General features: G+C 37.9%; 1 protein-coding gene across 10 annotated transcripts in view; it reads left to right on the plus strand.

The window, feature by feature from the left end:
* Positions 1-15,025, plus strand: part of frmd4a (FERM domain containing 4A) — a 187,244-nt gene that overhangs the window by 153,292 nt on the left and 18,927 nt on the right. For all 10 annotated transcript variants that reach the window (XM_028451678.1, XM_028451677.1, XM_028451676.1 and 7 more), the window contains 6 exons: positions 2,391-2,447; positions 2,755-2,777; positions 8,173-8,256; positions 8,339-8,404; positions 10,033-10,090; positions 10,197-10,283. In XM_028451678.1, coding sequence (XP_028307479.1) covers positions 2,391-2,447; positions 2,755-2,777; positions 8,173-8,256; positions 8,339-8,404; positions 10,033-10,090; positions 10,197-10,283 — 375 coding nt within the window. The remainder of the gene's footprint in view (positions 1-2,390; positions 2,448-2,754; positions 2,778-8,172; positions 8,257-8,338; positions 8,405-10,032; positions 10,091-10,196; positions 10,284-15,025) is intronic.

Consider the following 15,025-nt stretch of genomic DNA (forward strand, 5'->3'; position numbering starts at 1 on the left):
AAGAAACTGTTATGGGCATTTAACATTAAAAACACATGTTACTCAAAGCCTTTTAAGAACCCAAGAAAAGTTAAAATGTTTTATTTTGATTTTGATTTGAGGAAATAATCTTAGAAACTTTCTCAAATTCTGTTTCAGATTTACGAATTTCCGCGTCACGTTACACTTTTCGGTTTGGTTTCTGTTCTATCCATGTTAGATTTGACTTTATCTGATATTAAACTTTCTGAAATGGCACCAAAACATGCTAGATAGGGTTAATAGAGTCAACTTCTAATGTTGATTTTACATTTACGCTGAAAGCACTCAATACTACGTTAGTCACACTGATGACCCTCAGCCACGCATTTAACAGGACAAATCCCATTGAAACGTGTGATATGATCCCAATACATTATTTTTGAAACCTTTACTGGTAATTACCGTCAACTGGAGAATCAACCTCAGGTTTTGCATGAAATCCGAGTGATTGCAGATGCTTCTGCTGTGATGTGTCACCAGATAATATGATCACCAGTTCAGCTAATGATAATCTGAACCGCTTGTTCATCGCAACACATTGAAAACACACAGCGAAAGAAAAAAAAGACATTTGTCATTTCAGGATTAACGTGAATTCATTTTTTTTTAATGCGATCACAGAAAATCAGAGGCTCTACTTTAACTTGAATCGTGGAGTCCTTAATGATGAAGCACTTCCCTTCATTTACAAGCTGTTTATGATATTGTGTGTGTGTAAAACTGTCACATAACACAGTGGTTCGCAACCTTGTTGCCAGGACCCCATTTAGGGTTGCAAGACACTGGGAGGGTGTTGCCAGATTCCTTCAAGAAACTAAGAAAACTTCTTGACAATTTCAGCCCATTTTTGCTTATTTTTACCCTTTTTTCATAACTTTTCTTGCCATATTTTTTCTCCTTTTAATGCATTTTGCTACGTTACTCCCATTTCACCGGAAGTTCACTTCCTTTTCTGCACATCTTATTTTTCACTTTCAAGACATTTCTAGAACTTATAAATCCTTCCCACTACGTTTACCACCTAATGTTGCATATGTTGACCCATTATTGTCACTTTCAACCTCTTTTCACCATATTTCATGCTTATATGCCAATTTAACCACATTCACAATGTTTTAATGCCTGTTATTTGCCAGTTTAAACTAATTGTTCCTACTTCTTAAATTACATTAACCCTCCCCCCAATTCTGCCACTTTTAAGCTAATATTGACACTTTGAACCCTTTTTTACCAATTTTTCTGTCTGTTTTTTGCCACTCTAATTTGCAACGTTTGACCAATTTCTGTGGTTTTTAAAATCCCATTTCATCACCTTTTCCACACATTTTTGGTCACGTTCAACACATTTTATGTCTGATTAAAACAAGGATTTACATCTTTAAAATGACTTTATGCTATGGCCCAAATAATACTAAATTTCCTAGACCATCATGTTGCTGACTTTATGGATGGACCCCAAAAATCTCTCCCCTTTATTCCCCCTTATAGATGGCCCTGTCTCCACATGTTCTTCAATGTTCATGTCTGTGTTCAACCACACTCGGCTACAGTGGGGGTCCCCGGTATCTGCAGCCTTTATTTTGGGGGTTGTGGGCTGAAAAGGTTGAGAACCACTGCTTTAGCAAGATATTTAAAACCAACACGAATGATTTGATTAATGCGTTTTCATCATCTGACCTCTGTGACCTCTGTGACCTCATGGTATTTATTTGGAACACACACAGCACGTAAATACAGCCTAGCAGCCGATAAAGATGCGTCGTATTTTTTTGTTGAGTGTCTGGAGTTAAAAGGTCCCTGTGAGTGTGTGATGATCTGTGCTCGTCCTGGGTGGTTCTCTCAGGGTGGCTTTGTACTGTCTAGTGTTACTTTCTCATGATCTGCTCCTTCAGCCAATTAAGGAAGCAACATTCCTGACATACGTGACCTGCTACTCACTACCCACTAACACTGACCCTCATCCTGTCTCTCTCCAGCTCCACGTACACTCACACATGCAAGTTAAACAGAGACATAAAAAAGGACAATCATCTGACTCATTTTGGCTATAAAAGCATGTTTGCAGAATGTTGTGTGTAATCAGTAACCAGAACATCAGCCTCCTGTCACTTTGCCTCTAATCTAGCAGCTCCTTTCTCATGAAGACTGCTTGAAATAGGAGACGTAGTGGGGGGAAAGTGGTGTGTCTGCGGAATAAAGATGAAAGTGACTTATCCTCAAAGATTAAATGAAGACTGATGAGAGGCATGTGTTGCTGGTGGATCCCAAAGTCAATGCACTGTTGTGTTTTATTTATTTAGTTATTTGTTTATTCACATGCTGTCAGCAAAAGGAAAACTGTGTGGTTTACTTTGTGTCTGTGTTTACAGGAGCTCATTGAAGTGGACAGCGAAGTTGTCTTTGAACTGGCTTCGTACATTCTGCAAGTAAGACACGTGGGACATTTCTCTGCTACTAGATTTCTAGTTTTCCTTTAAATGTGTTTGATCCTAATGGCCAGTGAACAAACATCCTTTATCTGTGAGTGATTCAAAGCACAACATTTAATGTGACTTTAAATCTTAGTTTTGCTCAAAGGGTTTGAAGCTGCTGTGGTTACAAACTGATTAAGTGCTAATAGGAGACAGAACAGCAGGGGATATACTCAGTTCATGTGTGTGTGTGTGTGTTTATCACTGCTCAGTACTTACTACATGTGTTATTTTGTCTCCTTTTTTCTCTTTCTTGCTGCAGGAAGCTAAAGGTGATTTCACAAGGTAAGCACTTTGATGATGATGTAATGTACATCAAACAGTTCTTTCTGCTTTCAGAGGAAACTGAGGCAATGCAGAGTGACTGATTATTAATCAGCATTGAAAAAAAGCAGCTCAGATCCATTGGATCCCTCTGTATTCTGAACTTGGAAAGTCCGTTGCAGCCCTTTTCCCAAGTTCCCAGTTTGTGTAGATTAATTTCAGCTGGTATTCCTTGTGATTTGTACACCAGTCATCTGATCTGACTTTTTTATATTTTGTTCCTATTGGACAATGAGCTTTTCTAACACCTGAATCTGTCCCAAGTAGTCCTTGGCTGTGTTGTAAATGTCACACTAACGTACTACTCATACTAAGTCTGACGTCATAATGAGTATGTAATGCGTTCACATTAGATAGTATGAAAATATTGAAGCAGCACATCACACACTTGTGCAGGCTTTAGCGCTCACAGGAACCGTATTGAATGCAGAAGTCTAAGAAGTTCATAAAATCGGGCTTTCCACAAAAACAAATGTTCATGTTTTTTTAATCATATTTTAACTGTGGCTTGGACAGAGAAATGCGGCCGATCATCTTATCAAATCAACCTGTTACACTGTTCTTCAATGGATAATGCCTTTCAAATAAAAAGTATGCTTTCGATTTCACAGATTTCAATATTTACAAGCGTTAGGAAAACTCCATGTTCTGTGATTTCCAGACAGCCCAAAAAAAAATGACATCATGTCCCAGTCCGCATCAGACCGCCTTCATTCACAAACTTACACACTTCAGGAGTGTGGATGGGAGAATATGCATAGGAGATACATGCGTAACTGTAGGCACAGAAAAAAAAAATGCTTAAAGCTGATATCCGGAGTTTCTGAGAAATCTATGTTTATGTATGATTCTTTTGAAATGCGAAAAAATACTTAACTAGTCTTTTACTATGGTCTACTGCCGATGGTCATTCATTTACATTAATGTATAGAAGTCCCTCCTTCATCCATAGACCCCTATACAAATGCAAGAAAGCGCCGGCTTTGCCCAGCTAATAGGCTTCAACTTTCTGGAGCGGGCCATTGTCAATCAAAGTGAATGCGCGTGCACCATCACAACAACAAACCAGGTATCACTGAGCAGCAGAGAGTCATGGAGGAGCAGCATAACGTAATGGAGGAGCAGCATAGCGTAATGGAGGAGCAGCATAGCGTAATGGAGGAGCAGCATAACGTAATGGAGGAGCAGCATAGCGTAATGGAGGAGCAGCATAACGTAATGGAGGAGCAGCATAGCGTAATGGAGGAGCAGCATAACGTAATGGAGGAGCAGCATAACGTAATGGAGGAGCAGCATAACGTAATGGAGGAGCAGCATAACGTAATGGAGGAGCGCTCCGAAAACTCCAGTTACCCATTCCACGATTGCCATCATATATAGCTTCTACTAAAAAAGAAAAGAAAAATCCGGGTACAAAGCTTGTGGACAAACATCTTTGTCACAGCAATTAACATGTTTTAATCAAAAGTTATGGATCTCTAACAATAAATGATTAGTTTTTGTAGTTATGCAACTTTGTTTTGTTTTGTAATGTGCGTGCACAAACGTAGAGGCGTAACTTCTGGTAGATTGGCAGAGGCAGGGGAGGAAGTAGAGCTGTTGAGGGCGGGACATCAAGATGTTCTCTCAGCTTTAAGTGCAAACAGGAGAAAAGCACTTTGTGTGCGGCGTTCTTTACTTCATTTCCGTGTCTTTAACTAAAAAGCTATTAATAAAAAGAGCGACTTTCTAATTCCCAAGATGTACAAATAGTGTACTGTGTGCGAGAGGAGACATAACATGCTGGTACCAGATACCACAGTGCACAGACTGTGTTTATCACTTCCAAATTCAACGTGTGATTTTTCTGCTTGCTTTTTTGTGATTGCGTTTATTATTGTTATTGTGAAGCTTTCTGACTACTTACATTCATTGTGATGGAACCAACTAAACATCCTATTTCTAGCTATGGGTGAGAGCTGTGCAATGACTCATTTTCACTGACTTCAACAAAAAGTGAGATGTAAAGAAATCTCAGCCCCAAATGTCATCTCAAAGTAAATCCTCTGTGGTTCTTTTTCCTGAATATTTTCCCTGTGGAGGATGTGATGCAGGTTGACTCAGAAAGTGAAAGCACTCAAAAAGAGACAAATCAGACATTATTCATGGCTTGTCTCCTTGTCTGTTCCCCTGAGCGCTGGCGCTTGTTTGTGTCTATATGATGATTTGCATGTCTCACGTCTTTCCTGCCATGGTTGTTGTCTGTCATCGCTCTAGTTCTTTTCAGATTTGTCTGCCACACGTAGGAAAACATTATAAACAATTAAATACTCTGGGTGCGTTTTTAATAACAGACACAAAAGTGAGGAATCACATGAGCAGGATTGTCATTAAAGGTCCCATATGTCATGCAATTTTTCATCCATCTCCATTTGTTCTAAGAACCCCAAAAACATAGTATTTGAGGTTTATTTTTCCAAAATCGTCTGTTTTCCTGAGTTTTAGCCTCTGAAAAGTCACTTTCTGAGCAACTCTACACAAACAGGCTGATTTCAACCTACTTATGCATATTCATGAGTGGGCGTGTCAATAGACGGGACACTGACTTCCTCCTCCCCACACGGTGACATAGGGCCAGAGGACGGCCCGCCCTCCTCCCACCCACTCTGTAGCCGAACTCATGCTGCTTTATAAACACGAGACAGAGCGTGGGGGCGGGGCGTTCACCGGTACATGCATAGACTGTAGAAAATACATACATAGCAGTGCTCGAAGAACGCTCAAATGCTCACCTTTGTGGGCGTGTCTGTTTACATGTCAATCACAGCAGAGAGCTTCCTGGGGGCGCGGCTTCTCCAGCTCAGTGCCACGTCAATATCTTCATCAAAGTGGGAACGCGTCATCAAATTGGAGCGAGGTGTTTGGGCTCACTCTGCAGTAAGAAATGAGCAAATCACCCTCTAACTAACGATTGAGGGAATCAATGAAAAAAACACGTTGGACATGTGTATGAAGCCCTAATAGCACTTTATGATGTTTAAAGAACAGAAAAGTAGATTTAGCGTAACATGGGCCCTTTAAACATGAGCTAAACCCTACAGCTGTGGAGCCACATGTGGGTCATGTGACCTCAGACTTCACATGTTTGTTCCTATAATACACACCGTCCCACAGACCCTTTGCTGTAGAGCCCATGCAGAACAGCAGGAATCACCTCTGACCTCATTTCCTTTGGTGAAAGGAGTAAATAAACACAACATCCTGCAGAGCGTAGGAATCTGACACACGCTGGAAACATTCCTTCCACCTTCCTCCACCCTTTTCTTGACAAAACTCCATGAGTTCTATATAAGGAGTTGTTTGGGTGTCATTTCAATATTTCATTTGTTGGAATAGCAATAGTTTGAATTACCGGTAATAAATATCGATATAAAATATTTTATCTTGTTAAAAAAGAAAAGAAAAAAATGGTATATTTTGCAGTGTTCATTTTTTTAACTTTTTCAAGTGACACTAACGAGACGATAACTCATTCAAAAATACACCTTTTTTTATTATGCCAAATTTGAAAAGCAAGCAATTATCTAAAGAGCAAACATGTCAGCGACAATGTGGTTAAATGCAAACAATAAATGTCTTCTGGTGTTGCCCCAAAATAGAACCTTTTGGAACAAGGTGAGCATTGTGATTAATGAGATACTTAGATATAAGATCACCAAGACCTTCTCCATCTTGTATCTGGGAAATATAGGCAAAGTTGTGCAGAAGAAAGATAACTATCTGCTGAAGGTTCTTCTCACGGCAGCAGGAAGGCCATGACATAAACTGGTTTGCTTTAAACGCTGCGAGACATAAACAATGGTTAGATATAGTAGAGGAAATATGTGTGTTGGAAAAAATGACTTACTGTTTAGGAATAGAAAAGGAGAATTTTGATAGAAATTGGAACAAATGGATTTGATTTACAAAGACACCAGAATAATGGGTTAATGTCACCTTTTTTGTCATAATGAAGAAAACTCATGTGAACTGAAAACTGTAAACCCCTGTTTACACTAAGACCTGATGCCATGCTTGTTGTTTCTTGTTCTATGTTCATGTATAAATGTGGAAAATATAATAAAATCTAAAGTGAAAAAAAATATATATATACATGTTGACGAACCCTATATCAAAATATATTTAAATTTAAAATTTCCGAAGAATAGAAACTAAGCTACAATTTCTGCACATGGGATTAAATCCAAGTGTAAAACTTGTGTGATCATGTGATCTTACACATTGATCACATTAAGTCTGTCTGAGTGTATTTACAATAGGGTGGGAACCTCTGGGAACCTCACAATACGATACGATACGCAATTCAAAGCTCATGATAATGATTATCTCACGATATAACGATACTACGATTATATTGGTCAGAAATCTACGATAATCTGACATAACAAGAAAAAAGATAAAATGAAAAAATGCAATTTTTATTTTATATCTCTGAAAGACAATAAATGGAAAAAGTGTCCTATGAACAGTGACAGTATTTTAGTGCAACATTTCTGTAAATAAGTGTCAACATACCAATGTAAATGAATAAGTATCTCCATTAGTGCTTTATAAACAAATTATTGGTTCCTTCAACAAACAGTGACAAAATTTCTGTGAAAAAGCAGAAAATGTTTTTTAAAAAAAAAATTCAATTTAAAAAAAAAAAAAAGATAGCGCGAGCATATCGATAACCGATCTCGCGAAAAAAATATTGCGATATACCGCCGTATCGAGATATCGTCACACTCCTATTTTACAAACATGAATACTATCCAATATCAGGTTGATCAATGCTAATCGAATCTTTAAAAAAGAAATTGATAAATGCTTATGCTTTATGTTTTAATCGACTAAAAATAGACTATAACTGTTTTCAGAACTTATTTTTTGGAAGGTATCCAATCAAACAAGCCTTAAATAACATCTAATATCAGGTTTATAATTGAAACTTTAAAGAAATGCATAAACTTTAATGTCAGTAGTCGACTGTTTCTGTTACATTTTATGTGTTGTTGGAGTTAATTCCTGTACCTATATTGCCCCCCGTCACAAAGTGTGGAAGGTTTGAAATCCATCTGTCCGTCCGTGTGTCCGTCTGAGTTAAAGGGGACAGCTTTTCTCAGAAACTGTTTAAGATACTGTACCTTGATGGAGTTCCAAAATGAGAAGCACGCATTTATTTTCTCCGGAGTTATTATTAGATGTTGATGTCTTCTTGTTGTTTTGTGTTTTTGGATTAATTTTTGTTCCCGTGTTTTTGACATCACAGTTTGTTTCGTCCAGCACGAAATAAAGGCTTGTGGTTTAATTTTGTGGTTTCTTTCTTTATTTGCAGTAACGACTCGACCCGGTTGGACCTGAAAAAGCTTCCGGCTCTTCCCACTCAGGCCCTGAAGGACCACCCATCTCTGGCTTACTGGTGAGAGACGCGATGGCTCGTGAAAAATGCTCGCTGTGGTCGTCTATTTCACACTTTTCTTCTTGCTCTCTGTCACACACAGTGAAGATCGAGTTGTTGAGCATCACAAGAAGCTCAGCGGTCAGTCCAGAGGACAGGCTATTGTAAAGTAAGAGTTTATATGTGTATGTGTGCGGCATTGGTTGATTGGCATTACCCATTTTCTACATCAAACTTGCTATTATTTTAACCTATTTCATCACTTTTTCTTGCCATTTTTATTTATCCTCCTTTTAATGCATTTTTGCAACGTTACTGCCATTTTTGCCACATCTCCATCACATTGTATTGCATTTTTGCTACATTACTCCCATTTCACCTGAAGTTCAATTCCTTTTCTGCACATTTTTTTTTTTTCATTTTCAAGACAATTCCAGCACTTAAAAACCCTTTCCACCACTTTTCCAACCTAATGTCACAAATGTTGACCCAGTGTTGTCACTTTTTGCCTCTTTTCACCATATTCCATGCTTATTTTTATCAATTTGTCATGCACATTATTTTGCCAGTTTAACTACTGTAAATGTTGTAATATTGATACTTTGAATCTTTTTTGGTTTGTTTTGTTTTTTCACACCGTCCACCAAGTCACGTTCTTTGTATTTTTTTAAACTCTACTTGGCAAATAAGAAAAATTCTGATTTGAATTTTTACCACTTTTTTCACATTTTGTCATGCCCATTATTTGCCAGTTCAAACTAATCCTTCATACTTTTTAAATTACACTTTCAGCCCTTTTTTGCCACTTTTTCTGTTGGTTTTTGGCCACTCTAAGTTGCAACTTTTAACTAAGAAATTTTGTTGAACAATTTCAGCCCATTTTTGCTTATTTTTACTTTTTTTCTGCAACTACGCCACACTTGCCTACACCTATTTTCATAACATTTCTTGCCATATTTTTTCTCCTTTTAATGTATTTTGCTACATTACTCCCATTTCACCGGAAGTTCAATTCCTTATCTGCACATTTTTTTTTAACTTTCAAGACATTTCCAGCACTTATAAACCCTTTCCACTACTTTACCACCTAATGTTGGATATATCGACCCCATTATTGTAACTTTCCATCTCTTTTCACCATCTGTCATGCTTATTTTGCCAATTTAACCACATTCACAAATTTTTAAGGCCCATTATTTGCCAGTTTAAACTAATTCTTCCTACTTTTTAAATGGCATTACCTCTCCACCCATTTCTGGCACTTTTAAGCCAATATTGTCACTTTGAACCCCTTTTTTGCCACTTTTTCTGTTTGTTTTTGGACACTTTAATTTGCAACTTTTAACCAATTTCTGTGGTTTTTAAAATCCCATTTCACCTCATTGTCCACTATTATTGGTCACGTTCAACACATTTTATTTCAGATTAAAACAAGGGTTTACATCTTTAAGATGACTATATACTATGGCCCAAATAATAATACATTTCCTGGATAACAGTGGATATTATTCAGATCAATAAATACATGTGATTATCACAGATTCATAGAACAATAGACCATCATTTTACTGACTTTATGAATGGGCCACATAGATGACCCTGTCTCCACATGACTGTTCTTCAATGTTCATGTCTGTGTTCAACCACTTTCAGCTGCAGTGGGGGTCCCCGGTATCTGGAACCTTTATTTTTGGAGGTCGCAGGCTGAAAAGGCTTAGAACCACTAGTGTAATGAATAATGCTGTCTTCTACAAAATAATTATGGTGTGTATGTGTTTCTTTTTTTCTTCTTTTCAGTTATATGAGCATCGTAGAGTCTCTGCCCACATATGGAGTGCATTACTACGCTGTAAAGGTACAGCTTTTACCACTCTCCACATGCTCACATGACCACACAACTCACTTGTTAAATATGTTGGATCTTTTTTATTCTAGCAGTCATCATCTGCTCTGTGTTGTAGGATAAGCAGGGGATTCCCTGGTGGCTGGGGCTCAGCTATAAAGGCATTTTCCAGTATGACCATCAAGACAAAGTCAAGCCCAGAAAGGTTCGTGTCCGTCTGGGTCTGACTTTCCTACTTTACCTCTGACACTTTGCTTGTTTAGGATCCTGATCTTTAGACATCCACACACACTGTGTACATCTGTGTACTGATAAATGCAGGCCACACACACACACACACACACACACAGGAAGTGGACTCACGTTGGCCTTCACTATCCAGAGGAATTCCTGCTGTCTGCTGCGTGCTTTCCTGTTCACCGCTGACGATGACCGGTGTGTGCGTGTGTGTGTGTGTGTGTGTGTGTGTGTGTGTGTGTGTGTACATTCCAGTGTAATGACTTTTAGCACCGAGAGCTGTTCCCAATCCAACTCTATTAACACAGAAACTCAATTATTAGTTGATGATTGAAACACTGGTCAGAAGTGAAAGTCTCTTAGGCTTCATGATGGTGAATTTAGGAAAAAAGTAAAGCAGACAGTGGAAAATTTGTATCACAATGAGGCCACAAAAATGTGATTAATTTGATCTGAGGGTCACATGATCAACATTCATGTCAGCATTTAGAATAATGACCAATCATTGTTAATACAGGAAACAACAAAGGTTTTCTGTGTGCTTTTGCTGTATTCATCCTGTGTGTTTCTGTTGTTGTATGTTTTTCTGTTCATTGTGTATATATTATTCCCTCATTTTGTCTGCTTTTCTTGTCGCTTTATGTGTTTTTAAAGTCATTTTCAATATCCTTTTTTTGTATTGTTTTTGTCATTGTGCATTTTTAGAGTCATCTTTGTGCATTTTTGTTATCGTACTGCAAATGTTTCTGTCATTTTGTGTGTTTTTGTTGTAATTCTGCATTATTGGTGTCACCGTTGAGTATTTGTGTGTCTTTGTATATATTTTTTCTGGCATTTTGGAGGTTTTTTTGTCATCCTACTGTAAATTTTTCTTTCATTTTGCTTTTTTTTTTGTCATTTTATGTGTTTTTGGAGTCATTTGATGTGTCTTTAATGTTTTGTGTTTTCGGAGTCATACATTTTTCTGTCGTTTTGGGTGTTTTTGCAGTTATTTTGTGCATTTTGTTATCTTACTTGTGTGTTTTTGCTGTTGTTTTATGTATCTTTATTGTTGTGATGTTTTTGAAATAATTGTTGCTGTCCTTTAGTGTATTTTCGTCTTCCTTTTATCTGTTTAATGATTTGTACTTCTCATTTATTTTGGAGGCCACACAAGTACACACACACAAATGCAAAACCAATCGCTGTTTCCAAAAATCCCAATTGTTAGAAACACATTGTTGGATTTAAAGTGTTGTTAGTTTAAAATATCATCAGGTTTCCTAAAGTGAAAGAGAAGACAGTGGGTGGTGCTGTTTCCACACCATTGCTTCTATGGAGACGGAGGTCACCAGATTAGAAGCAGATGTTACGTTAGTAATAAATGTCATTACTGTTTCAACTCAAGGAAATTCACATTTGGTGATTCGACATCCAGCCAGTCAGTATTGTACTGGTAAGTAGTGACTCAGAGGGGAGTCACTGGGACTGTGGGAAGAGAAGGAAGAACACTAATCAGCACACTATTTAGCCCCCATTCATCTCCTGTGTCTTTTTTCCATTGTTGAAGGCCCAAATTAACTTTACACTGTGTTGGGTGTCGATGGAAAGCAGTTGTGTTTAACTACTTGCTTTCTTTTTACAAGCTGGAATCCAGTGGTGTCTAAATCCACAGTTTCCACCACACCCTCCACATTTATTTAGCAGTTTAAACACTTCCACCTGCTCTTACTGTACGCTGTTTACAGTTAACACAGACTTATGGGTTGATAAAGAAACCACTTTATTGTTCTAATGCATCATTAGTGTTTCCTGATGAATATGGAGGCTTATCTGCCTGAAGACAGTTGCTAGTTTGGGACAGAATTACAGTAGGAAAAATATGTTTTGAATGTGAAAAGTATCAAATGTTTATATATTCGGTTGTCATTTTGTGTGTTTTTGGAGTTATTTTGTATTTTATGTGGTTTTTTTGTCATGTATGTCTTTATTGTTTTGTGTGTTTGGAGGAATTTTTTGTATTTTTCTGTAATTTTCTGTATTTTTAAGTCATTTTGTGCATTTTTGTTGTAATGTTTTGCATTTTTGTTGTCATTTTAAGGTTTGGGGGCCATTTGTTGCTATACTAAAGGGCCTATTTTATGAAGCTAGATTACCTCTAATCGCGCTAACTTCTGGGATTTCACCAGTGTGTGCTGTCCTACGAAGCTGGCTAACTTCTTACAGGGCTAAATCACCATGGTAACTTAGGCTGAATGACTAACCTGATCTGGACCAGGTTTTGTTCTGGCTAGGATCTGAGCCAGTACTAAAGCCCCACCTACTGACCAATCAGTTCTCTTAGAAAACGAGCTGTCCAATAAAAGAAGGATCATTGTGAACACGTCACTGTGTGGATCCGATGTGACGCTGACAGGAGAGAGAATATTAAGGGTGTACTCACACTGTCAACCGGGCCGTTCCTAACCAGCTCTGTGCATGTGTGAAACCATGGGGGGCCATTGTCTGGCCTGCGTAGGTGTGAACTGCACCTCAGGGGGGTTAACGGCCTGATGGTCCTGCTGGAAGAGGTGGTCCAAACAGCGTGCTAGACTGGTACGGTTGGCCGCGCATGCGCACACACAACTCGACTCGACCCGCGGCGCAAAATGTGATGACGTTGGTACCGCCCGACGCTTTACGGCACATAAACATCCGCACCATCAGTGAACTTTTTTTTTTATTTGTAAATTATTCACTGGAAGCTTCTCTGGTGGCGTGTGCACATCATTGTTGTCCTGTTAAAGTCTCTTTATACAAAGACTTAAAAACAATCTGAAATTAGTGGTGACTCAAGTAAATCACCTTTATTATGCATTATAACAATCTGTTCTTGAAACATCATATAAACCTTCCTTAAGTCTCTAAATTATTGAAACAATGAAAAACGTCTCCTAGAAAATAAAATTACAGAACATTAAATAATCATTTAATATACATTTCAATAAATAAGTGCATCCCATGGTCCCATGTTGACTCTGAGCTTTATTCTGTTTGTTGTCTGTGGAAGTGATGGGTCTCGACCAGATGATGGAAACTAGGATCAGCTCATGGTTTTAATGTCCAGGGAGGGGCGTGTCCACTCTGCATGGACTTAAAGAAGAAGAAATAAAAGAAGAGTTAGATAATGTCATGTTCATCAAAAGGAAAACTGAAAGTGATGGAGATAAATATGCTCAGATGGACTCACACACACATATACACACACACACACACATACACACACTCACACACACATATACACACACACACACACAAAGTTTAAACACACAAATCTGTCCTAAACTGTCTCACACATTAAAATCATCTGTTTACACTTACATTAATGGACACAAAGACTAGCTCCACAAAAGCAGAACGACATTTATTGATCCAGAAATTAAACTGATCTTACCTTTATAGGCTCAGTTTCCCCCTTTGTTTTTAAATTTATTTGAACCTCCATCCTAGGTGGTTTTTATCATCAGAGAGTCTTTTATTTTCAATAAATCCACCGCTATTTGGTCTGTTTTAATCTCTCTCTTTCTTTCTCACTCACTTGGTTCTCTCTGTTTCTCATGTCGATTTCGTCAAAACAAAGCGGAATCTTTAATGTTTCTGTTACGTGTGAGTAAAATTACCGCAATGGACCAACACTGGCTGTAAAGAGCAACTTCTCATCTTTCATAAACTGCTGGAATTTCTCCAATAGAGCAAATATGAGCAGAGTTATGGTCATTTAAATTAATGTGATGCGTTCAGGGGCCCTGGGAAACCCAGTCCGTGAAAAGAGAACATGTCTGGGTAAATCTTGATTTATAGTTACCCTACGCAACAGAAAATATGAAATTAACAACAAACCCAGAGTCGCTTAATGGTGACGTAACACCATACGTGCATCAAAAATTAACGTGCTGATGTGTTTCTCTGTGGGAACCAAGTTGAGCTGGTGATCACGTCCGTTCTACCGTGCCAGAAAAGGGACAGGGAGGGGGGGATTCCTGCTGTGAGCTTGGAACGGCCCCAGTTGCCAGTGTGAGCTTAGACATTGATGCAATCCTTTCATTTACAGATGACATCCAATAGGAAATATATAGATTTATATCTGATGGACTGATAAAGTATAATAAGTCAGCTGATAAAGCCTGCATGCATCGGGCGCTTTCAGACCCAAAAATTAATTAATTAATTCAATCATGTGGTGATGCAAAGAGCCCCATCCTGTAAGATAATATAAAATACAAATATTATGAACGCAGCATCAAAGCCACAGACAAGGTGAAAGAAAGTGAAACTGATCAGAGTGTCTGTTTATTCTCTGTTTATAATTTCACTAATTTAAGTGTTAACACTCGTCATTTCCTTCATTAATTACTTTCTGCTTTTACTGCAGCATCAGTGTTGTTTTTGGTCTGAATTTTGGATTTTAATTCTTGAAATAATGTCCCCAAGTTCCCTGTTAAACCCTTAAAAAATAAATAGAGTAAAGAATAATAGTATAAATGAAAAAAATATATAAAAACAAGTATAAACAAAGAAGAAATTGAGAAAAAGTGTCAAATTTGGCTTACTGAGTTCAAAATTGCAGACTTTCTGTTGGATTTATTTGAACAAAGAAGGCGGTCCCTAAATAGAAAAACACTACACTAGCCTGCAGCTAGTCATGCTGATAAATTAATGTTGCATTAGTTTGAAAAAATACCAACTCGGGGC

Source organism: Gouania willdenowi, chromosome 6, assembly GCF_900634775.1.
Source record: "Gouania willdenowi chromosome 6, fGouWil2.1, whole genome shotgun sequence".
Taxonomy (NCBI): domain Eukaryota; kingdom Metazoa; phylum Chordata; class Actinopteri; order Blenniiformes; family Gobiesocidae; genus Gouania; species Gouania willdenowi.